Raw genomic sequence first — 26,487 nt, 5'->3', positions numbered from 1 at the left:
GCTAGAGGAAGGGGGGATATGTGAGTGTGTGCCTGCGTGTGAGACAGAAAGAAAGAAAGAATGCATGAATGGGGTGTGTGCAGACGCGCATGTGCATGAATGGCCATGTGTTAGGTGTGAGGATGGATTGTGCCTGTGCCTGTGTGTTGAAGTGTATGATTGCATGTGTATGTGAGAGACAAAGAGACAGAGAGCGCAAGATAAACTATGTGCCAGATAGCCCCGCCCACTGTTTGCATTAGCCCTGCCCATTACTAGCATGCGGCCTTGGAAAATTAGCCATGAGGGACATTAGATCTCTGCTGGAAAAGGCTCCCCACCTCTGCTATATAAACACAATAATTCTCAATATAGAAAAACTACTTGCATAATCAGTAGCATGTTACATGGCTAATACTGTATTTTTAGGCTGTTGGCTCATAAAGGACCTTTACAAAGATTCCTGGGGTATAAGCTATTCTTATGTTCTTATTCCCTTAAAACTTGCCTGGGTAAAGAAGAGATCAAGACCTGAGTTATTTCCAAGTACTATCTTTATTAAGGCAAGGCTAGGAGTTTGGGATCAATATTCTCCCATTATTGGTCCAGCAAAATCCTCTTATGCCATCAGTCTTCTCCCTTGAAGGCTTTTTGGAGGAGTATCAAAGCAGAAATTGTGAATGTTTGGAAGAAATACAAGTTGGATACATATAAATCTTTTCCTCTCACACGCATCAGATTATTTCTTGAGGATGCTTGCAGTTGTATGGGAGGAATCAGACCAGCTCTCTTAGATTAAAAAATGATGCTAATAAGTAGGGCCGCATATGTTTCACCGATGCACCAGTTTCAAAACTTTTACTATGCAATCCTATGCATGTCTATTCAGAGGTCAGTCCTATTGAGTCCAGTGAACCTTACTCCCAGAAAGGGATGGGTGAATCTGTTACTCTTGGTTTCTCATTTTTCCAACCTTAAATTCAGTTCTCCACATTTATGCATCGATTCGTGATTTGTTTTTTAACGCCCTCATGAACATTCATTTCAGTGGCATTTCTTCTAATGTACACGTTTGTATGCAACTTTCCCAATACACACATTTTTGCAAAGCAATTTTTCCGAATATAATGCATTTCTGCAAAGCAATGTTCACAAATAGAATGCATTTTGCTATGTTATTCTCATAAATGTATGTACTTTTATGCACACTTTCCCTTAGCATATACATTTCTGTACACATGGCTTGGCTGGAGAACTGTGCTACAAAATTCAGAGAATTGCAAATGTCAAAGGATGGCAGTTTCAATTAACACACTGTTTCTAAAAGCACGAATTTGGTAGGTTCACCTTAAATGTGAATTGAATCAGATTGCCAAGCACAACCCCCAAGTGGATTGCACACATCTCTGGATTTTGTGCAGTTTCGGTGCGGACAAAGTATGCACAAAAATGCATATTTTATGTAAAAGTTACAAAATGCATGTTTTCTGGAGTAATGCACTGAAAATCATTGAAAAGTGTGTACATTTTGAAAAATGGACTGCCTTCAAGTCGATCCTGACTTATGGCAACCCTATGAATAGGGTTTTCATGGTAAGCGGTATTCAGAGGGGGTTTACCATTGCTTTCCTCTGACGCTGAGAGGCAGTGAACTTTACATTTTAGAAGTGCATTAAGAAAAAGGGGCATACAAATTGCATGTAATAGGCTGTAGGCAATTAAGTCCTACTCAGAGCAGAACCATGGAAATTAATTAAACTAAGCTAGACATCTCCATTAACTTCACTGGGTCTACTCTGAGTAGGACTAGCATAGAATATCACCTACTGTAAATGTAGACTTTTTGTGCATTCTTAAAAACAGACACGCTCACACATACAAAATGGAACAGAATGGACCTATAGTTGAGCAGCAGTGAGGCTGAAACAGGAATTAGCTGCTCAACCCATTTGTACACAAAGGTCTTCTTCATCCTAATACTTAAGACTCAGTGGTGGCTGATGCCCATTGAGATTAGCAGGGCGGAAGGCAGAAAGGCCAACAGTAGGTGGAGCCAAGGTTAATGGCAGGCGGAGTCAGCTCTTTCTGTCTCTATCCCCATCCTCCTCCCTGCTGGGTTCTACAAGGGCAATGCTAAGTCTAGGGAGGAGGAAGCTGGCAGATGGTGCTGCCACCCCCTGGATATAGGTGAGAAGGAAGGCAAGTGGGGGCTGCCTGAGGGCAGTGCCTCATTTGCCCTATGGACTAGCCTCTGCGGTGGAGTTCTCTGTATGTACAGCACCAACTGGTCTGCCACTGCGCAGTGGAACATCCCAAGTCTGACTATTCATCCAGAGGGCCAAAGGTTCACTATCCCTATTTAATGATCTGAAATAATACTCCCAAATGCCATGGATTCTTGAGAGCCTGAAACATTGCAATGTCCTGGCAGCATAGCAGAAGACAATGGGACACAGAGTCTCCTGAACGCTAGCATCAATATTTTACTTCCATTGAATTGTTTTTTACTGAAACTTACTCTTTCTGTGAATAATGAACACTGCCTCATATTTATACATTCCTTGGCTAATGTGAGATTGTGACATTTTGCTTATGTATTTTATACGAATCTTGCGGCCCCAAGAAAAAAAATATCTTTGCATCTTTTTTAAAATAAAATGTGGCTTTCCCAGCTAAATATTCTGAGTGATGCTTCACTCTAGCACCTTCCCATTGTCCCCCTTCTCTCAGATTCTTACATTTCCCAGGATCATTGTAATTCATGTATCTTTGTGGTTCATAATTCCAAAAAAACTCAGCTGGAAAGTCTGTGTGTGTGGCAATGTTGTTTGGAAGAGACAGAAGATGAATTATGCATATGCCAGAAGGCAATGTCTGACAATGTTTGACAAAATAAAGCTGCATCTCTTAGATACTGGTAAAATATGGACCAGTTTCTCTAATGAAAGCTGTCACATGTTGGACCAGACTAGGAATGGAAGGATCTGTAGTTTCAGTTCTCTCCGTTGCTCATTTTTTTCAATCTTTAATTCAATTCTTCACATTTCTGCAGCAATTTGCAATTTTTTATAAAAAAAAATCCTTTTTATCAGTTTTGACTAATGTACACATTTTTGCAAGCAATGTCTCCTAATATAATGCATTTTATGTTATTTTCACGTATATATGTACACTTTACCCTAATATATGCATTTTTGTAAACATTGGTTGGAAAACTGCTTCACAAAATTCAGATAAGTGCAAATTTTGAAGGATGGCTGGGTTTCAATTCTCCTATTGTTTCGGAAAGTGTGAATTTGATAGAATTGGCTTTAAATGCAAACTGAATCGAATTTCTCCCCCGTCCCTAGAGACCATTAGTTCATTTTGCCCAGCAGCATCACCCATCGTGGGGGAGGGACACCTTTTCTCAAGTCTGCATAGGATTGTAGCTTGAGTTTGCTGATTCTAAATCGTCTTGATATGTGTAAACTTCTTTAATCTGTCTTGGAATTGGGCTGGGCAAAGAAGAAGAAAGGAATACATCTGTTTTCCCTTTGCAAGCTGAAGTAGAGACTTTATTTATAGTACTTTCAGGACAGAAAGATAGAAGATCTATTTGATTCTGTTCACGCATTACTGATGTGTAGTGCACTCATAGTTTGAAGCTGGAGCAGGCTGCACCCTCTGATGGCTACACTTTGAGAACTGTTGTCTGCAAGGGAACTCCTTCAAAAAAGCGACTAGAGCAGTGTTGTTCGACCGTGGGTCCCCAGATGTGGTTGGACTACAATTCCCATCATCCCCAGCCAATTTAGCAAATGGTCAGAGATGATGGGAGTTGTAGTTCAGCATCATCTGGAAGGCCAAAGGTTTCCCATACTCTGAGCTAGACGTTCTCTGACAGAGAACCACATTCAACGCATGGTAGAGCTATGCAGTGTCCTGGGTGGAGAAAGAAGCCCCACCCCACTCTGGCTTGAACCCATAAGTGCCACACACACATTAATGCATAAATCAAGCTAGATTCATCTCCAATCTCCACAATCGCTTTGACACGCCTATAAACATATTCCTTTACAAAAATTACCTTTGGTGGAATCATCTTCAATGGGTTGCTTGAATAAAGTGATATCTTTAAAAGTGCAGAGGAATAAAACGACTTTGTCATGCTCGTTTCTTATTGGTGCAATCTGCATGTAAAACCAAACAGGTGTTCCTGTAATGAAAACAAAAAAGAGGACATAAAATAAACACTGTCGTTGTGTTGAGCAAAATCAGAATACAAAGACAGGCACATAATCATGATTGTTGCTTATTGTTCTACTCTACGCTAAAACTCATTCTCATTGAACAGAGTGGGAGAGCTGAACAGAGCACAAGGGAGCTAACAGCGCATAACCTGATAATAGCCTCTCTTTGGGGGTGGACTCCAGGACCTCCCATGCTCCAGTGGACTTGACTCTCAGGCCAATACCCCACAGAGGCAGGTAGGCCGAGAAACAGCATCCTTTTTATTAGGAACAATACTTGGGAACCAGTGGCGGCCAGTGCCCATTGGGACTGGTAGAGTGGAAGGCAGGAAGACCAACAGTAGGTGGAGCCAGAGCCAACTCATTCTAGTTTTGTCCCCACCCTTGTCTCTGTTGAGTTCTAGAAGAGCAAAGCTTAGGCAAAGGAGGAGGAAACTGACAGGCAGTGCCACCCCCTGGACTGACTGCAAGGAAGAAGACAGGCAGTTGAGGGCTGGCTGGGGGTGGTGGGGCAGTCCCCCATTTGCCCTAATGGAGCAGCCTCCACTGACAGGGACACGCCCGTCACAACCAGCAAGGCAGAGCGGCCTAGACAGTCTCCTGCTCACTCCAGTATGCACAGACAAGCACAAAGATAGAACATATGAGAGCCATGCCTAGTGGGACAATGCCACACCAAGGAAGCACCAGAGGGCAACCTGGATGGTACCATTACAGGCCTCTTAAAGATACATTCAACAGACCACAATCTTAGCTTAGGAGTAGTGAACCTCCAGGGGGCCTCCAGATGTTGCTGAACTGCAACTCCCATCATCCCTGGCCATGGGCCGTGTTTTCTGGAGCCAATGAGAGTTGTAGTAACATCTGGAGGGGCAAAGGTTCCCCACACTTACCTTAGCTAGGTGGTGGCAATAATGATTTTGAGTTCGCTAAATGGAAATACGCTTGAAAAGGTGACCATATATTTGGGTCCGTAGCATATCGCTCTGTAGGTGGGCCAAGATCCATCCCAGCTGCCTTTATCCCACTTCTCTTTTCTTCCTGGTTCCTCCCACCTCTCCCTCTCTGTTAGTTGGGGCCTCTTGTCTCTGTTTCCCCTCACCCCCACATCCTTTATTTTTAATCTGCTGTGTTTCCAGTCAGTAAAGCTGTGGTGCTGTGGTGCTGCTGGTTGCTCAGCTCTGTATTCTCCTAACCATTCTTGAGCCTTCACATCCAAGACCTGCTCTACATGGCAGTCTTTGCCTCCTTTTGTTCTTTACCGTAAGTTGCATTGGTTGCTGGCCATGCAAATAGGTGTGAGTTGGTGGTTGAGACTGGGGTTATGGTTGGCGAATGTCACAAACATAAGAACAAAGAAAGAGCCTTGCTGGGTCAGACCAAAGGCCCATCCAGCCCAGCATTTCTGTTTCCAGCAGTTGTCAGAGATCTGAAATCTGTGCATAGCACAGTACCGAGGGCTGGACTTGCAAAAGCAGGAGGAGGTCATTCCTTCCTGAGGAAAAACCAGCATCTGGTCGTGAAGATGGCTTATCAGGAGAACCTCTTTATGAAAGAGAACGGAGCTTTGTATAAAGACCAGGAATTACCAAGCCTTTAAACCACACTTAGGCCAGATGTTCTACTGTAAAGTAAAACATATGGCACCCTATGAAGATGGCCTATCTATCTTGGCTTTTTCAGCCAAGGGCCACATTCCCTTCTGGGCAACCTTCTGAGGGCCACATGCCAGTGGTGGGTGGGAACATCAGAAGAGCCGTGCTGGATCAGGCCAAAGGCCCGTCTAGTCCAGCATCCTGTTCTCAGAATGGGCAACAAGAGGCCCCAATAGGAAGCCTGAAAACAGTACATGAGTGCATCATTGTTCTCCCCATGTGCAATTCCCAGCAACTGGCATTCCGAGACATACTGCCTCTGACAGTGGAGGTAGAATATAGCCATTGAGCTCATAGCCATTGACAGCCTTATCCTCCATGAATTTCTAAAGCCATCACTACCTCTCCAAAACCGGAGGGAACAACTAATGTAAATTTTACCTTTGTACCAGAGGCTAGTTTCCACCCCCACTCACACAGCCCTCTCTATCCTCCACCCAGCAACTAAGAGTCATTATAAGAGCTGAAAGAAACTTTCCAACTAGGCAAAAACACTCAAGGAGCAGCTCCAGTGAAGGGCGTGGCTGGAGAGGACAGATTGTGACTGGGGAGGGGGTGCAGCCGAGGGAGAGCTTCAAGAGCTTAGCTCACATCTGGAGTCGTCTTGGGGTTGTCGGAGTCAGAAGACAATGGAAGAAAGGTTTATGGTGCTATTGGTTATAGAAGGTGGGGTTAGATGGGGAGAAGCACAATGGGACACGAGAATATTTTTAGATATTTTTATAATCGTTATATTTGGTTTGTTTTATTTATTTTGTTATTATGTTATGTACATTGTTGAGATTTATTGTTTAGTTATGTTTATTTAGAGAGTGAGAGTGGTGTAGTGGTTAAGGTGTTGGACTAGGACCTGGGAGCAGAGCTTGGAAAAGATACTTTTTTTGAACTACAACTCCCATCCGCCCCAGCCAGCATGGCCACTGGATTGGGCTGATGGGAACTGTAGTTCAAAAAAGTAACTTTTCCAAGCTCTGCCTGGGAGACCAGGCTTCGAATCCCCACACACCCATGAAGCTCTCTGGCTGACCTTGGGCCAGTCACTGCCTCTCAGCCTCAGAGGAAGGCAATGGTAAACCCCCTCTGAATACCGCTCACCAGGAAAACCCTATTCGTAGGGTCGCCATAGGTTGGGATCGACTTGAAGGCAGTCCATTTCCATTTTCTCATTTTATGTTTATTTCAAATGTGATGTATTTTTTCCTTTTCAATTGTACCAAATATGAATTGTATATTGTACATTGTATATTGACTTTTATGTTGTAAACCGCCCAGAGAGCTTCGGCTATGGGGCAGTATAGAAATTTAATAAAATGAATAAATAAAATAAATAAATAAAATAAAATAAAAGAGCTAGACGGAGAGGCCTGGAGGGCCCCATTTAGCCCCTGGGCCTAAGGCTGTCCACCCAGGAGAAAGTCCCTTTGAAAGAGAGCAAGGTTACATGTAAACATCTGCAGTTGCTGAGTTCACGAGGCCCCAAACTTGCTGGCTTTTAACAAAGCCAGCCTGCAGAAAGACGTTGCACATGTGTTTGTTAACATCAGGCTCCTGCTACGTATCCAGCTGGAAAGAAAAGAATGACAGCACTTAAGGATGTGATTGGCGTGGCTGACCCAGATGACCCGCCCCAGGAGATCTGGCCTCACATGTACAAGGGCACTCAGGTGGGCAGCTCTGACGAAAGAGCAGGCTAGCAGAAATGCAAAGGACTAGGTTGCTGCAGGGGCCAGGAAAGGGCACCTCGAGGATTTATCTAAGTGTTTGAAGTGATGGTTTAAATTGGGAGACACTGTAAAGCATGGAGGGACGCAGCAACTCAGTGGCAGAGCACTGGTTTTTCGTACAGAACATCTCAGATTCATTTCCTGCCATCTCCAGGTTTCAAAGGATCAGGTAGGCAGGAGGTCGGAAAGACACCTGCCCAGGACTCGGAATACAGCAAGCTGCCTTATCCTGAGTCAGACCATTGGCCCACCTAGCTCAGTACACTGAGTGGCAGCAGCTCTCCAAGGTGTCAGGCAGGGTTCGCCCCCAGCCCTACCTGGTGCCAGGGATTGAACTTGTGACCTTTTGCATGCAAAACAGATGCTGTATCACTGAGCCATGTCCCTTCCCCAAATACAGGAAAGCTGCTGCCAGCCAGAGTAGACAAGATGGGACCAGACTGACAAATACTCTGACCTCACATAAGGCAAGGCCCTATGTTCTGGACAGCCTTACATGGTCAGAGCCTTGAGTCTCCTTTGCATTTCCATTGAAGGCCAGTTCCAAAAGTTTTCAAGCTTTGTCTTCTAACTTTACCCCATCCGCACACTCCCCCCCCACACACACACAATCAGGGGGCATGAAAGAGATATATAAAATTATACGTGGGGTAGAGAAAATAGACGGAGGTTTTTACTCCCTCTCTCATAATGGAAAGGCGATCCAATGAAGTCGAACGGTGGGAGATTCAGAACACAGAAAAGGAAGTATTGCACACACTGCATAGTTAAACTATGGGAAAGGGCTGTAGCTCAATGGTAAAGCATCCATTTTGTATGCAGAAGGTCCCAGGTTCAATCCCCGGCATCTCCAGGTAGGGCTGGGAGAGATCCTACCTGAAACCTTGAAGAGCCTCTGCCAGTCAATGTAGACAATACTGAGCTAGATGAACCAATGGTGTGACTCAGTATAACTCCTGGTTTGATGCCTAGGTTCCTATGGAATTTGTTGGTGAAGGACACTAGCTGAGGTGGCTTCAAGAGGGGAATTAAACAAATTCCTGACAGAAAAGTCTATTAGAGCTCATCCACACGGCAATTTCGTGTGTGTGTGGTGCTACTTGCATCCCTTTGTAATCTGCATGGTTCACATGACATTCCAGGCAAGCAGAAGCTAGAACACAGTTTCCCCCTTTAAATCCATATCAACCCAATCCAATTATAATGCAAAAAGGAAACTGTCTCAGCTTCGCTGCACTCCTCCATGTAGGTGCTTTGCTTCTATGTTTTTTTAGTGGGTGGGCTCTCTTATGCCCCATCACTGGCTCCCTCTTTCTCTGCCGCCTGCAAAAGCTGCGGCAGCCACTGCCTACTTTACCTTTCACTCACTCCCCCCTCTAATCAGTTTCATATAGTTTCATGTCAATTGCATCCCAATGCTCTCCTGGCTTCAGCTGAGAGAGGCCTGCAATTGACAAAAAACAATGAAACTGACCAAAAAAAACCCTCCCATTCTCCATTAGCAATATCAATACTCTGGAGGGAGTAAACATGTAAAATTGGGGGCAAGGCCACAAGGAAACAGCAATACTAAACGTTTCCAGAGGCACACCGACTAGTGTGAATGGAAAACAGCGGACTGGAAGGTAGGGAGTGTGAACCTTGCAAATCTATCACGATAGCAAAAACGGTGTCGTTAATATGAAGTGTAGCTCCCATGTGAATAAACCCTTAGTTATGATGGCTCTGTGCGACTTGTAGGATCAGAGGGAGTATGCCTCTGGCTACCAGCTACTGGGGAGAAACAATGTGGGGGCTATTGCCTCCATGTCATGCACATGGAAGCCCCAGAGGAAAGGTGATGTGGGACAAGCGGGGTTGCTAACCTTTTTGGAGCTCAGAAATCTAAGAAACTAGCATAAAATACCCATTTCACAAAAGAAAACTGGTGATGCTCAGAACCTCCTCCCCAAAAAGGCAAAATGCCTACCCCTGCAAAAAAAAAAAAAAAGCAGAGACCCCAAAAAAGCCGGCAACCACCCCCACCAAACAACACCAAAAAAGGCACAAACATCTCAATTTTTAAAAATTAGGAGGGGCATGGGTCTTGGCATGTGCCAAGGGGGTTGTCTGAGGGTTTTGTGGTGCCCTCAAACATCACATGGGGGGCAGGACTAGATGGACCAGCAGGTTCTTCTTTCATCGAAGGGCACGCACCCAAGAGCACCTGACAAGGATCAGCGAACAAGCACTTTTATCTAGGGAAGAGCAAAGGAAACTCCCCTCTGCTCAATTTGGAAATGGCTCAGTAATTACAAGTGTTCAGGCATCTCTTTAGTTCTGCGTGACTATGAATCAGTGCCCAGGGTTTTTGGACTAACAACAGATTTAAGTCAAAAAGGATTCTCTGCGCAGATGCATCATTCCATTTTCTATTCTGAACTGGAGAAAGATATTCCAGAGGAACAACATCCAGTTTGCAATCCCTCCAAATGCAGAACTTGGAAAAGTTACGTTTTTGAACTACCATCAGCCCAATCCAGTGGCCATGCTGGCTGGAGCTGATGGGAGTTGTAGTTCAAAAAAGTAACTTTTCCAAGCTCTGTCCAAATGTTATGAACGAAACAAATTCACATCCCGCACCAAGTAAATAATGGATTTCAGTGACACCCAGTAGCGTAGTGGCAAATTGAGACATGCAGGATCCTTTCACAGCCACACCCCTCCCCCCTTTTTTGCTGCTGGGTTGAGAATGTGAATGCCTTCTCCCACAACCACAGCCATCCCTAGGAGCCAATAAGCATGAAAGAGGAGAGTGTTAGCTACTGAAAAGAGTCTTCTTGATGGCTTCCTCACCTCCTTTTACTCCGATTGGCCCCAATCAGCAGGAAAGGACAAGGAAGCATGTTAGAAGACTCTGCTCAGGGGCTAACACACTCTGCTTTCAAGCTGATTGGCTCACTGGATAAGACTCTGCAGGAACCCTGCTTCCAAAAAGGTAAGACCCTGGATGACTACACCACCGGTGACACCACTAACTTTAAGCATCCCACGGTACTCACAGACTATGAAGTTCAGTGTTTGCCAACCTGGTGCCCTCCAGATGTTGTCGGACTACAACTCCTATCAGCCCGGACCATGGAACATGCTGCATGAGGCTGATGGGAGCTAGAGTCCAGCACATCTGGGGGCTGGGGAAGGGTGATAAATATTATTTCAAAGGCAACAAGCTGTTTATGATTTCATATTCATACGTACTGTTTTTCTTGTACAAGAGGATTTCAAAGCAGTTTGACTCATAGTTGTCAAATGTCTGTCTGACTTTCTCAATGGTTTTCTTGTCTGTGAGTTCCCCATACATAAAACTGGAGACAGAAAAAGAGAGAACATTCTCATTGGTTTCATAAGCAAACAAGAACGCCACCTTTAGAGACATATTTATGGTTTGGACAATAGCATAATTGCAAACTATGTAAGCTTAGCTGTGATTTAAACCTTGTTTTGTTCAACATTTACAGTTGCACAATTGTTATGAAACCCTGCAAAGCAAACAATGGCGCCGGGCTCCTTTGCGGAGAGAAGGATTTACATCGCTGCCGTATAGCTTTCAATTTAAGTGACACTCTGGGTATACTTTCAATAATCCGTTGCTTTAAAAAAGAGGAAGAAGAACAGAGAGACAGAGCTGACAATACGTAAAAGCTTTATTTCCTGAAACCCCCGTGCAAGACACACACAGGGCTCAACGTGATAAAATGGATAGTATCTCATCAAGTACCAGGAAGCTGAAGCATCCTTCCAAATGCCACACATTTATAGACAGAGCTTCAAGAATGAATTCCGACTCTCTCTTATCTTTGATTATCTTGGGTAGATTTGTTTGCTTCCATGGGCTGCTTACGGCATATGGTGCAGCAGCCTTCCTTGAAGTATTTATTATTTTATTTTTATTATTTAAATTTGTATGCCACTTTTCCATATAAATATGCTCAAAGTAGCTTACAACAGAACAAAAATGCAAGTCCTGATTCATGCCTAGTATGTTTTGATGCTATGTTCTTGTGCTAACCTCCAGAATAAAACTGTGCAAAACCCAGTCGTTGAGTCCTGTGTCTGCTTCTCTGGTCGGGAGCCAGGTCACCATTGTTGTTGTTATGTGCCTTCAAGTTGATTATGACTTATGGTGACCCTATGAATCAGTGATATCCAAGAGTCACCATCAGCTGCCACTATATATGGTTGTAATATATCCAGACCCTCAGTGGCCAGCTATTCTGTGGAAAGCCTAAACCCTACTCCCCACCCCACCTCACCCCAAAAGAGGGCAGAAAATATTATCTTCATATAATTTGACATGGAAAACACATGTTAGTACCATCAGAATTAGCATGATGTAAAAAATAGGATAGGTTAGTTGTATGTTGCTCCTCATGGAAAGTGCTAGCGATAATTAGGAAAGGTACTGAAAATAAAACAGCCGATATCATAATGCCGTTGTATAAATCTATGGTGCGGCCGCATTTGGAATACTGTGTACAGTTCTGGTCGCCTCATCTCAAAAAGGATATTCTAGAGTTGGAAAAGGTTCAGAAGAGGGCAACCAGAATGATCAAGGGGATGATCATGCTTCTTCAAAGTCCATAGCACCTTTGATAATGGCACAGCTCAATCATAGACTTCCACCAGTTTAATTACCATGTGGCTTTCCTCCAAAGACTCCTGGGAACTGTCATTTGGGTGAGGGTCCTACTGCTGTCCAAGATCCCTACTAGCACCACAGGAATTGCTTATTTTAGGTGTGCCCCCCCCAAAAAAAACCCTCTTCAAAATATGGAGGGAGGAAAAGAGACTGGTACAGAGGGGGGTGTCACCTCACACTGGGAAGCTAGTGCCACACAGCACATCCCAGTCAGCTTTGACTTTAAGATTTGATGTGGGGAGGGGGGCATTTCAGATTCCAGTTGAAGGGGAAGGCACAGATATTTCTTTGTGGGTTAACAGCAAAGCTCAAAGGCTCAAGCTTGGATATATAGCCAAGATTAAATTGCGGGTCAGAGGAGACATGATAGAAGTGTATAAAATTATGCATGGCATTGAGAAAGTGGATAGAGAAAAGTTCTTCTCCCTCTCTCATAATACTAGAACTCGTGGACATTCAAAGAAGCTGAATGTTGGAAGATTCAGGACAGACAAAAGGAAGTGCTTCTTTACTCAGCGCATAGTTAAACTATGGAATTTGCTCCCACAAGATGCAGTAATGGCCACCAGCTTGGACGGCTTTAAAAGAAGATTAGAGAAATTCATGGAGGACAGGCCTATCTATGGCTACTAGCCATGATGGCTGTGCTCTGCCACCCTAGTCAGAGGCAGCATGCTTCTGAAAACCAGTTGCCGGAAGCCTCAGGAGGGAAGAGTGTTCTTGCACTCGGGTCCTGCTTGCGGGCTTCCCCCAGGCCCCTGGTTGGCCACTGTGAGAACAGGATGCTGGACTAGATGGGCCACTGGCCTGATCCAGCAGGCTCTTCTTCTTATGTTCTTATGCAATCATGGTTGCAACAGCTTTCACTGAAACGACATTCAGAGATGCTAAGAGTGCTATCATTGTTAACAAAACCACAGCATGATTCACTTTCCTTTTTTCATGGAAACACAGAAGAATGCAAAATGTTATTACTGCTGCGATCACATAAATCAAGAACTGCCAGCTAACTAAATCATTCTGTATCTTTCTTGCTGTGAGTTCCTGGGTGAAGCAAGTAAAGGAAGACTAACTGGAAAAGCCTGTGCAGTATTACTATTATTAGGTCGCACCCACTGCACTGGCAGTGTTTGTGCAAGGATATGCAGCCTAGGGGCTCTGCACGGCAGCAGTGCTTGTCCAGGGCGATATGGGGCAGCAGCGCAGGGCAGTGGTGACAGAGGAACGGGCAAGGCAAGCAGGTTGGTGAGATGAGAGGAGCTGCCAGGGGGTTGGCGAGTATATGAGCAGAGCAAATAGAGGGACAGAGTGTCCCTAGTACAAGAATAAATGTATAAAAACCAAATTACACATATGTATGCTCCCTTGGACTCCTTGGGGGGAAAGCAGGATGTAAACGCTTCTGTGATTATTTATATAGCTTCATCCATTTATTTATTACTTATTTATTTAAAAGCATTTATAAACTGCTTAACTTTTTTTAAAAAAAAACCTCTAAGCAGTGTACAATATTTGTTGTTACTTGTTGTTATGCGCCTTCTAGTCGACTACGACTTATGGCGACCCTATGAATCAGCGGCCTCCAACAGCATCTGTCATGAACCACCCTGTTCAGATCTTGTAAGGTCAGGTCTGTGGCTTCCTTGATGGAATCAATCCATCTCTTGTTCGACCTTCCTCTTTTTCTACTCCCTTCTGTTTTTCCCAGCATTATTGTCTTTTCTAGTGAATCATGTCTTCTCATGATGTGTCCAAAGTATGATAACCTCAGTTTCATCATTTTAGCTTCTAGTGACAGTTCTGGTTTAATTTGTTCTAGCACCCAAATATTTGTCTTTTTCGCAGTCCATGCTATGCGCAAAGCTCTCCTCCAGCACCACATTTCAAATGAGTTGATTTTGCTCTTATCCACCTTTTTCACTGTCCAACTTTCACATCCATAGATAGAGATCGTGAATACCATGGTCTGAATGATCCTGACTTTGGTGTTCAGTGATACATCTTTGCATTTGAAGTGTACAATATAAGGACCATAAGCTGCCCCCTTCCTTGTCCTCAAGTGCCAGGTGGGGGGCAACTGGGCTTCTTGGGACTATGCAGCTTGCCCACGGCTGCACAGGTGGCAGGGCATGTAACCCCTGAGCCACTCCCTGTGGGGGTGATATTTAGCTGGCCCTTTATGATTAAAAACAACAACAACCCCAACTTGAAACCAATAAAAGAGTATCATAAAAGCATATAAAAACAGGAATTTGGGGGTTTCAAACACATAAGATCTGATCTTATGGGTCAGGGAAAGCCTGGGCAAAAAGGTAAGTATCTATAAGGTCTGCAGCAACTGATGGTTGCTGCTTCACATATGGCAGAGGGAAAGCCATACATGTATGTTCTATACAAATATGTTCTATGTATGCCTTTCCCTCTGGCACACATGAAGCAGTGACTAGTAGTTGTTCAGGCTTTGCATGACCCATAAGATTGGATCCTGTTTTCCATAATACAGGGGCAACAGCAGAAAATGCCCAGTTCAGGTCACTGCCCTGTGACATTCTGCAGGGTGCTGTGCCATCCAGTGTGCATGACCCTTCACAGAGTTTCAGACCTCTGCCTTGATGACTTTGCATTCTAAAATTCAAAGGATGGGAGGCACCAGAAGAACTGGAGGGAAACAGACAAGCAAACAATGTACATTTGTTTCAGTGACTTGGGCTTAGTTGTAGTAATGCAGGAAGAGCCAACCTGGTGCCCTCCTGATGTGGTAGGATTACAGCTCCCTTTATCCCTGAACATTGGCCATGCTGACTGGGGGTGATGGGAGTTGGAGTCCAGCAACTTATGGAGAACACTATCTTGGCTACTCCTGCAACAGGTGTAGGCCACTGATGGGGAATGTGTGGCCCTCCAGATGTTGCTGGAGTACAATTCATTCCTGACCACTGACTATGCTGGCTGGTGGCTGGCACTGATGGAAGGTGGTGTCCAATAACATCTGGAGAACTGCAGCTTCCTTATCCCCATACCATAAATGTCACAAACAGGACATTTCAAGGTTCTGGTTTTGGCATACAACGTCCTATGCAGCTTGGGACCAGGATACCTGAAGGGTAGTCTTACCCCTTATATGCCCAATTGATCACTGCGCTCTGCAGGTGAGGGCCTCCTGCAGGCACCATCTTATCAGGAGGTTTGTTCCGCACAATATAGGAAACAGACCTTTAGTGTGGCAGCACCTGCCCTGTGGAATTCCCTCCCCTTGAATATTAGGCAGGCGCCATCTCTGCTATCTTTTCGGTGCCTACTGAAGCTCTTCCTCTTTCAACAACCTTGACACAGACTGGGATAAGGTCTCTACTTAGAATCATACAATCACAGCATAGTAGAGTTGGAAGGGGCCTATAAGGCCATCAAGTCCAACCCCCTGCACAATGCAGGAATCCAAATCAAAGCATTCCCAACAGATGGCTGTCCAGCTGCCTCTTGAATGCCTCCAGTGTCGGAGAGCCCACTACCTCTCTAGGTCATTGGTTCCATTGTCATATGGCTCTAACAGTTAGGAAGTTTTTCCTGATGTCCAGTTGAAATCTGGCTTCCTGCAACTTGAGCCCATTATTCCGTGTCCTGCACTCTGGGACGATCGAGAAGAGATCCCAGCCCTCCTCTATGTGACAACCTTTCATGTTCTTGAAGAGTGTTATCATATCTCCCCTCAGTCTTCTCTTCTCCAAGCTAAACATGCCCAGTTCTTTCAGTCTCTCCTCACAGGGCTTGGTTTCCTGTCCCCTGATCATCTTTCTTGCCCTCCTCTGAACCCGTTCCAGTTTGTCTGCATCCTTCTTGAAGTGCGGAGACCAGAACTGGACGCAGTATTCAAGATGAGGCCTAACCAGTGCTGAATAGAGGGGAACAAATACTTCATGCAATTTGGAAACAATACTTCTGTTAATGCAGCCTAATATAGCATTTGCCTTTCTTGCAGCCACATCACACTGTTGGCTCATATTCAGCTTGTGATCAACAACAATTCCAAGATCCTTCTCACATGTCATACTGCTGAGCCAAGTATCCCCCATCTTATAACTGTGCATTTGGTTTCTTTTTCCTAAGTGTAGAACTTTGCATTTATCCCTGTTGAATTTCATTCTGTTGTTTTCAGCCCAATGCTCCAGCCTATCAAGGTCCCTTTGAATTTTGTTTCTGTCTTCCATGGTATTAGCTTTGCCCCCCAATTTTGTACCATCTGCAAATTTGATAAGCATGCTCTGTACCTCCTCATCCAAGTCGTTAATAAAAATGTTAAAGAGCACTGGGTCCAGAACCGAGCCCTGTGGTACCCCACTTGTTACTTCTGCCCAGTTTGAGAAGGAACCATTGATAAGCACTCTTTGAGTACGATTCTGGGGCCAACTGTGGAACCATCTGATAGTTGTTTCATCCAGCCCACATTTAGCTAGCTTGAAAGGCCTGATGAAAGAGGAAGGTCTTTTCCTTCGCCTTTACTTTCCTCCTCCCCTTGCTTATGTTACTCTGTAAATTACTACGATGTGTTTTCGTTGATGATGTGGTGTGTGTGTGTGTTTTAACTTCTCGGAGCAAGTTCACACCCCGGCATCAAGCCCAGGTGATTCCTAGAGGGTGCCCCCAAAACCCAAAATGACTCAGTACACCGCTTTTTACCTTCCAACCTCATTACGTGCCTGGACTCCACGCCATAAAGCAAGGCACTACACCCCCATATACAGCCAATTGAATTAAACCCTGCAGTATGGAGTAGGCAAACCAAAGGGGAGGCCAAATGTGCCCCCCAAATGCCTACTCAGCCCCTAAATGGCGACTAGACAAGCCCATACTGAAAATGCTGCAAACAAGCAAAGAGGGTGAGTTGGAGGTGGAGGTGGCTTTTAAGCCTTCTCTCCCCCCCCCCCGGATTGGCCAGCTTGGGACAAACCACCTGAGTCCCCTTTCCAAAGGAGGGGGATGGAGGCACATGCACCCCCGTGTTGGCGGGAACGTTCTTTCCCACTTGTTCCAAAAAGAATGCACGCTTAATGACAAAGAAAGGCAGCAACTTCTGAGCATCCATCTCTTATGCTACAGTAGATAGGAAATCCAGAGACACAGCAGGATCTCCTTTGACCCAAGCAAAGCAATCCAAGGAGACTTACCTGCAGGTGCTACTTTTCTGCATGACGTCGGCTCGGTGGTATCCAGAGAGTTTACAAAATCCGTCATTACTATAAACTACAGGCCAGTCCACAATTTGTGCATTGCCCAGTAAAAAACTTGATTCTGAAAGGAAAGGAAGGGAAAAGAAAGGCAGGAGTAAGTAATCACATGATCCAAGCTATTGACGATAGTGCTCTAGAAGAACTTTTGTTATTGGTTATGGGTCTCTTTTGCAAGGAAAGCAACTAATTATTAAGACTGCTTCTATCACCTTATTCCACTCGATATGTACAATGGGCCTGAAAGAGGGGTGGGAAGGGCTATAGCTCTCAGAGCATCTGCTTTGCATGGAAAAGGTCCCAGTTCAATCCTTGGCATGTCCAGGTAGGTCTGGGAGAGAATCAGACCAGAAGTTACAAACAAGAGCAGGATCCCTCTGCCACTGGTTAGCCGAGGTCTCTGACTTTCCCTCCCTCCAGCTTTATTCTTCCGTCTGGCTCCAGGAATGAAAATGGACTTCAAGTCAATCCCAAATTATGGCGACCCTGTGAATAGAGATTTCTTGGTAAGCGGTATTCAGAGGGGATTTACCATTGCCCCCCTCTGAGGCTAGTTCTCCCCAGCTGGCTAGGGCCTGCTCAGCTTGCCACAGCTGCACAAGCCAGCCCCTTCCTTATCTGCAACTGCCAGCTGGGGGGCAACTGGCCTCCTTGGGACTATGCAGTTTGCCCATGGCTGCACAGGTGGCAGGACACATAACCCCGAGCCACTCACTGTGGGGATGATCTTTAGCTGGCCCTTGACACCCAGGAGACAGAAGTGGAAATTTGAACTCACAGACTCTGGACTCCCAGCCAGGCTCTCCTCCCCACTGTGCTATAGATTTGCAATAATAATAATAATAAAAATAACGTTTTGCACACACTTGCAGTAGGTGCAGAGCCTTCTCTGCTGTGGCCTTTTTTCTGGAATGCTTTGCCCTTGCAAATTCAGGTGACGGCCCTCTGCTGACCTTTAGGAAATAGCATTTTTCTAAATCAGTTTTCCCTGGCCTTTGGAGTGTGATGAGTGATTTCCCTTTTCTCTTGTTCTGGCATTTACCGGGTATATTTTTATGATCACTTGTCCTTTTTCCCTCCTCTGGGTGGTATTCAATTCTAGTCTTACTCAGACTACTCAATGAAGTTAATGGACACAATGAAATTAATTTCAGTGGGACTACTCTGAGTAGCACATCATTAAATACAACCCTCTGTTTGCCTAAAATTATTTTGAATGCTTGTTTTGCAGACTGCCCCGGGACAAAACAATGGTGGTTTGAAATTAAAAGTAAAGAATAAAACAGAATAAAATTAAAACAACTACGTATGATCAGGAGCAAGGGGAAGTCTAGATAGGGAGTCTGTGGTTGGAACAGTCATCAACCAAAATGGAACCAATAGTCAGGAAATCAAAAGGCAGCTAGGACTGGGGAGGGCAGCTATGAGAGAACTAGAAAAGGTTCTCAAATGCAAAGATGTATCACTGAACACTAAAGTCAGGATCATTCAGACCATGGTATTCCCGATCTCTGTGTATGTATGTGAAACACAATAAAACATAAAACATTATAGTAAAATTAAAATGTATACAATAAATACATAAAATGCATTATGCACATACATACATAAAATGATTAGATCACCCAGTGAGCTTCATGGCTGAGTGGGGATTCAAACCCTTGTCTCCCAGGTCCTAATCTAACACTCTAACCATTACATCACACTGGCTCTCTCTGGTCTGGGAAGTGGGTCTATCTCCTATTCAGTGGTACCACTTCTCAGGAATTTTCAGTCTGAGGGTTTGGGGGCCATACTTTTTATAGCCATTTTATTATATTGCATTTTATTATTTTTTTCTTAGCTGCCTTATCATAGTATCATAAAATAGTAGAGTTGGAAGGGATCTATAAGGCCATCGAGTCCAACCCCCTGCTCAGTGCAGGAATCCAACTTAAAGCATACCCAACAGGTGGCTGTCCAGCTGCCTCTTGGATGCTTCCAGTGTTGGAGAGCCCATCATCTCCCTAGGTCATTGGTTCCATTGTCATACCACTCTAACAGTTAGTAAGTTTTTCCTGAAGTTCAGTTAAAATCTGGCTTCCTGCAACTTGAGCCCATTATTCCAAATTACAGGATGCATTGTTGTAGGAAGGTGGGGGAATAAAACATTTCAATGAGAAAGAAAGAAAGAAAGAAAGAAAGAAAGAAAGAAAGAAAGAAAGAAAGAAAGAAAGAACGAACGAACGAACGAACGAACGAACGAACGAACGAACGAACGAACGAACGAAAGGAAGTAAGAAAGAAAGAAAGAAAGAAAGAAAGAAAGAAAGAAAGAAAGAAAGAAAGAAAGAAAGAAAGAAAGAAAGAAAGAAAGAAAGAAAGAAAGAAGCAGGCCTGGTTGCAGGGCAAGAAGGGAGACTTGCTGGGTGAGTTGGATGTGTGGAAACACACCACCACCACCAAGTGTAGATTCTTCACCGGGGAGAACCAGCAGCCCTCCAGATCTTGCTGGCATACAACTCCCATTATCACTGACCATTGGCCAAGTGACTGGGGCTAGCAAGACTTGGAGCCCCACAACATCTGGAGGGCAACAGGTTCCCTTCACCTGCTCTGTACAACTGCTGCCTGACATAGAGCAATCCAGTGCTTGTCTACATTGTGATGCATAAAGAGCACTTGCGTATAGGAGGAGCCCCACTAGCAACAGGTCAATTGCTTCTTGCACTGGGATCATGGCCCATCAAGAATCAGGCAAAATGATGCTTGGGTGCCCATGGCAGTGCATGCAATATTGGTATGTGAGCTCCGTCGTATTTTTGGCTACAGCGAAGTCATGTAATATTGTCAGCACAGTATGACCTTTCCAATAAAGGAATAGATATATTTACCCAAAAAAATAGGCTCTAGGTCTGAAGAAATTCAGCACAGGCGGCCGCTAATGTAAATCTGACACCCAATGCTCAAAGCAGGAAGTTTTGCTATCATTCTAATAAAACAAAACTAGCCTTTGAGGTAATCCCAGGAAATGGCAGCATTTTCCCGAGGCCTGCAATTTTTACTGAGTTCTGTAAAATTGGAACTATTTGGTTACTGGGGCTGACTTTCTGAGCAATCCGATCTTTGTTTTTATTTTTAACCCTTTCTCTTCAGAGAGGGAAGTTTGAAAAAGGTGTTGCCTTGTTTCAGAAACACAAGGGAGGGAAATATATCACGGCCATTGTCAAGAGGGAGGCTGTATGAATCTGGATTCACTGTGGGCATTCCGAGTCCTTTCCCTGAGATTTCAGCTTGGATTTATTTATTTTTTGTAAAGAAAATATCTAGCCCTTTCATTTGTAGATGCATAAGGGAAAACACGAAGTCAGTATTCTACCCAATTGCCCACTATGAAATTAATCTTGCTCCTGCCTGTCAATGTTCTGGCCAATGACCAGGTTGGTGGGGGAAGCTGTTTTGTGATGACAAGGGGTGGAAGGCTGACAATTTCGGTTCTCTCTGTTTCTGATTTTCCCAAACTGAAAATCAGTTGCCATTTCTGCAGCAATTTGCTATTTCTTTCAATCCTCATGAAAATTCTTCAACATTCTAGCGCACATTTCTCCTGATAGACACATCTTTGTATGTGTTGACAAGTGTACACATTTTTGCATACAATTTCTGCTAACATAATGCATTCTTGTATGCTATGTTTATTCATACATCATTCTTATGCACACATTCCCCTAATATATGAATTTCTATAACCATTTGTTGGTTGGAGAACTGCACCACAAAATTCGGATAAGTGCAAATTTCAAAGGATGGCTGTGATTTCAGTTCTCATGTTGTTTCAGAAAGTGCGGATCTGATGGATTCGGCTTTAAGTGCAAATTTCTCCCCTAAGTGATCACATACATACACATATATATATGGCTCCAAACTAATGAAACATAGCATATAAATATACATGAACAGAGATGCTCATTTTCTGCTTTGCTTGGAGATTTTCTTTGATCCAGTGGTTTACACATTTTCTAAATAAAATAAAATTAAAGATTCTCTGCTGGTAGATATCCCTATTTATATTAGGCTGTCTACTATACTTTACTTCAGCTTTCCCCAAACTGGTGCCCTCCAGATATTTTGGATTACAACACCCATCAGCCCCAGCCAACGTGGCTGTTAAAGTGCTCCACATACATCATCTTCTTGAAGATCTTACAACAACCCTGGAAGGTGGGCTAGTATTAGTATCCTTCCCCTTAATGAGATGAAGATAGGATAAGCCTGAAAAAAGGGTAGCTGAGTTGGGTTTTGAATCCTGGTTTCCTCTGTCTTATTCCAACACTCTAACCATTATACTACATTGTCTTTCTCATAGCACACATGCCTTAACTTTCTTCATAACAACAGAATGCCCAGAGCAGAGTCCAAATCAGTTATTGAGTTTTGTGCACGCTAAAAGAAAGCAAAAAAGTACAAGTTAAATAACAATAAAAGTACAAGTTAAAACCAAATCATTCCAGGAGAAGCAGTGAAATAATTGGATAGGATTCTTTCTTTACTTGATTTTTAAGTGAGATTGGCTTGTGGGGTGGGGGAGGTCATCCCTTAGTATTTGAATTGCCCCAGCATAATTATTCATATATTCCAGCTGTCCAAAGGAAACAAAAAAGGTTTGCTAAGTAAAGGAGATATGCAAAATCAAAGAAGTAGGAAAATAACCCAGATGGAAAAGACTCTTTGTAGTCAAGGACAGCCTACAATCAAAGGGTACCAAAAGAATACTCACAATGAGTGAGCTGTCCAACCTGGGCTACTGACTCATGAGAACATCTGTTGCACAGGTGGGGAACCTGTGGCAGATGTTGTGGACTACACCTCCCATCATCCCTGACCATTGACAATATTGGCTAAGGCTGATGGAAGATCATCCACCCACTTCTGGAGGCCATAGCTTTGCCACCACTGATCTATTGGGTGGGAGGGCTCCGGCTTCCCCCATGAAACAGAATCTTTCCCCAATGGCATATCTGCAAAGTCAAGAGCACAGAAAACTGTCTTATATAGTGAGCTAGACCTTTAGTCCATCTAGCAGTGGCTCCCTAGGGCAGCCATACCCAACCTGGTGCCCTCCAGATGTTTTGAACTATAATCCCTATCATCATCATCATCATTTGTCAAGGATTTATCAATAACTTGGCACAGTCGTCAATGAAAATGGAGACAAAAGTCAAGAAATTAGAAGGCTAGGAATGGGGAGGGTAGCTATCAGAGAACTAGAAAAGGTCCTCAAGTGCAAAGATGTATCAGTGAACATGTATCAGGATCATTCAGACCATGGTATTCCCGATCTCTATGTATGGATGTGAAAGTTGAACAGTGACAAAAGCAGATAAGAGAACTCATTTGAAATGTGGTGTCAGAGGAGAGCTCTGCAGATACCATGGACAGCAAAAAAGACAAATAATTGGGTGTTAGAACAAATTAAACCAGAACTATCACTAGGAGCTAAAATGATGAAACTGAGGTTATCATACTTTGGACACATAATAAGAAGACATGATTCACTAGAAAAGACAATAACGCTGGGAAAAACAGAAGGGAGTAGAAAAAGAGGAAGGCCAAACAAGAGATGGATTGATTCCATAAAGGAAGCCACAGACCTGAACTTACAAGATCTGAACAGGTTCACAACAGATGCTATTGGAGGTTGAAATTGACTTGAAGGCACATAACACACACACATTATTATTATTATTATACTGCCTTTCAAGAGGAAATCACAAGGCAGTCATCCTTGCCCACTGGCCATGCTGGCTGGGCTGATGGGAGTTGTAGTCCTTAACTCCTGGAGGGCACAAGACTGAAGAAAGTAGCTCTAAGGTTTCAGACTGGAGTCTTTCCCAGAGAAATATGGAGATGCCCAGGACTGAACCTGCTCTGTCACTGAGTTATGGTTAGGGATTGGGCTGAAATCCTGTTCAGTTTACATTTAAAGATGAATCTATCAAATCTGCATTTTCTGAAACAACATAAGAACCGAAACACAGATATCCTTCAAAATGAGCGCTTAGCTGAATTTTGCAATGCAGTTCTCCAGCCAAAGAATATTTACAAAAATGCATATATTAGGGGAAAGTGTGCATAATGAACATATGACTGAAAATAAGATATGAAAATGCATTATATGAAGAAAATGTGCTTGCAAAAATATGTACGTCAGTCAAAACTGCATACAAAATTGAATTTAAGATTGGAAAAATGAGAAAATGTGAGAACCAAAATTGACAGATTCTTCCATTCCTCCTTATGGCCACTGCACCTCTGCCAGTTGGGGAGGGCTCCGTTTGAAGCTGGAAGGCAGAAGAGAACCACACACCCAGCAGATTCCCCCCTCACACACTATCTCTTCAGACACTCCCAGGGAAAGTCAGCTCCTCTTTAAAGAGAAACATCAACCTGTTGCTCACAAACAACAGATAAAGTTGTAATCCCTTTTCTGGGCTATGCTACTTCGGACTGAAAGCTCCTCCAGATAGATAAATAGATAGATAGATCCACACACATAGAAAAGTAGTTCATCAGGCATAAAGACAGACCAGAGTGCTTCTCCTTGATCAACTAGTTTTCTATGTGCAGCCATGAGAGAGAAAATCAGAGGGAACAATAGAAAGAAAAAGCCAGGTTAATAGCTCCTCTTTTCCTTTGAACATGACTAAGACCCTCTTGGTTTCCTTGTGTTGGCTGCCTCTTAGTCAGTGGTAAGTGGAAATCAGAGCTTGGAAAAGTTACTTTTTTGAACTACAAGTCCCATCAGCCCCAGCCAGCATGGCCACTGGATTGGGCTGATGGGAGTTGTAGTTCAAAAAAGTAACTTTTCCAAACTCTGAGTGGAATGCCCTAGCCAAACTAATCTCTATGGGGAGCAGACTACCAAGGATAACTCTTCTTTGCCAGCTTGGGAAAGACTCTTATGCATTTAGGGAGCTCCATCTGCCGCAGTCAGCTCCAGAATGTGGACTTCGGCTCCAATGCAATTACTCCCACACACCCCTCCAATCCAAAGAATATCTGCAGGCCTGATTCTTCACCTGCCGCTTTTGTGCAGCCTCTAGATCAGCCTTTCCCAACCGGTGTGCCTCCAGATGTTGTTGGACCACAACTCCCATGAGTCTCAGCCAGTGGCAATGTTGGCTGAGGCTGATGGGAGTTGTGGTCCAACAACATCTGGAGGCACACTGGTTGGGAAAGGCTGATCTAGATTGTCAAAATATTGTTGTCAGCCATTCATTGCTAGTGACTGGAAACCAACTGCAATTCCTTCCTGTCAAAATACCTTTTCCTGAGATCCCCTTGGAAACTCTCAGTCTGAAAATAAAATAAAATAACCCCACAATGCCATCTATAAAATCCAACCATTCACCTGGAATCATAAGATTTGAGGAAGATATCAATATGTTTAATGGAAAAATTACACGCCCATCGTACTCAGGCTAACCACCATGTAAAGCACTGATGAAATGGACAGAAAGTCAATCAGTTGTTCATCAGTATACAATTACCTTCCTCGTATTATTTACTAGTAATATCGTCCAATAATTCTATCTCAGTGTTCTCTGAACCTGGCAGATTGCTAAGCGCAGTAACACATAGTGTGACCCCTAGTGCTTTGCACTGGGCATTGCAGGCTATCCTTTGGATGCATCATACCATCCCTCGCTCAGGAGGCAGACTGTTTTGTACAGCTTTAAAAATAGGCTCCTTTGAAGCCTGCTAATTGATCCTAAATGCAGTAAGTCCTTTTCCAGTTTCTATATTAACAGGATTCTAAATGGGTCAGATGGATCTGCAAGCTTTCAGGTTATGCCATAAATCGTTTCAGAAAAGATGAGCATTCTGTGAATCCCAAAGCTTGGCATCTTACCCAACCAGCTCAGTTCATCCCCAGATGGAAGGCTTCAAAGTTTGAAAAATTAACCACTGCAGCCTCTAAACAAGTATAGCAACATAACAACCACTCTGCACATTAATTTAGTCCAATATGCTGTTTCCAGCTGTGAGTCTTCAGATGCCAGAGGAAAGCAAACAGAGCTTGAAGGAGACAGCCGTTGATTACTCTTTTTATGCAGCAACTGATAATGAGAGAGATATCCTGCTTCTGAATATGGAGGTTCAATTCCTAGCTATTATGGCAATGTGCTGTTGCTGTTTTCAGAAACTGTTCCTACTTGGGCTATTACCCAATTAAAGAAACCTTTGCCAATTCATCAACTGAGCTGCAGTTAATTAATTCATCCTTTAAAATCTGTATACATTTGTATATGAGGAAAATAATTGCTCTAAAGGAGGGAAAACATTCTTTGTTTTTAGGTGAATCATGTGTGTGTCACTGCAATCATTGTTCTAGGAAAAATGCTCCTCTTTCTCTCTCTTTCATACACACATCTCCTACGACAGCATCGGCCATCATGCAGTTTGGATAACTACTTGTATTAAAAAAGTGTCTTTAAAAAATTAAAAACTGCCACTCAGTTTATTGGGTGACTCCTGTTTTGGGATCAGCACATTAAGTCTCAAAGGGAGCAATCCAAACTGAAGATCCACTGGGATGAGCATGTTGGGAACTGGTGGATCTCTGTTTCTCTGGATCTCTGGCTCACCTAGCTGAACCTGGGCTCAGCCAGCATAAGTCCACAACCCTGGAGATGTGCTGGCATAAGCCCCTCATCCCAGCTCAGCTAGGCTTCAGCCAAGGCCACCAAGGCCAAAGCGGTCCTAAATCCCAAAAAGGGATGTTCCATTAACTAGGGATGGGCAAGGATTTCTATTCAGTTCGCATTTCAAGCAGAATTTATCAAATTTGCACGTTCTGAAGCAATACAAGAACCGAAACATAGCCATCCTTTGAAATTCACATTTATTAGAATTTTGGGATGCACTTCGCCAACTAAACAATATTTACAAAAATGCATGTATTGTATTGACAATGAGGACATTGAACTTGTCAAGGATTATCAATACCTCAGCACA

The 26,487-nt window shown here is 43.7% G+C and overlaps 1 protein-coding gene across 2 annotated transcripts in view; it reads right to left on the bottom strand.

Annotated features, from left to right (window-relative positions):
- Positions 1-26,487, bottom strand: part of KCNH5 (potassium voltage-gated channel subfamily H member 5) — a 282,255-nt gene that overhangs the window by 240,285 nt on the left and 15,483 nt on the right. For both annotated transcript variants that reach the window (XM_061613287.1, XM_061613288.1), the window contains exons 2-4: positions 17,431-17,554; positions 10,828-10,934; positions 4,049-4,177 (exon numbers count right to left, since the gene is read on the bottom strand). In XM_061613287.1, the coding sequence (XP_061469271.1) occupies positions 4,049-4,177; positions 10,828-10,934; positions 17,431-17,554 (360 nt within the window). The remainder of the gene's footprint in view (positions 1-4,048; positions 4,178-10,827; positions 10,935-17,430; positions 17,555-26,487) is intronic.

The sequence above is a fragment of the Rhineura floridana genome, chromosome 2 (assembly GCF_030035675.1).
Source record: "Rhineura floridana isolate rRhiFlo1 chromosome 2, rRhiFlo1.hap2, whole genome shotgun sequence".
Lineage (NCBI taxonomy): Eukaryota > Metazoa > Chordata > Lepidosauria > Squamata > Rhineuridae > Rhineura > Rhineura floridana.
This window is presented reverse-complemented; position numbering and strand designations above follow the sequence as displayed.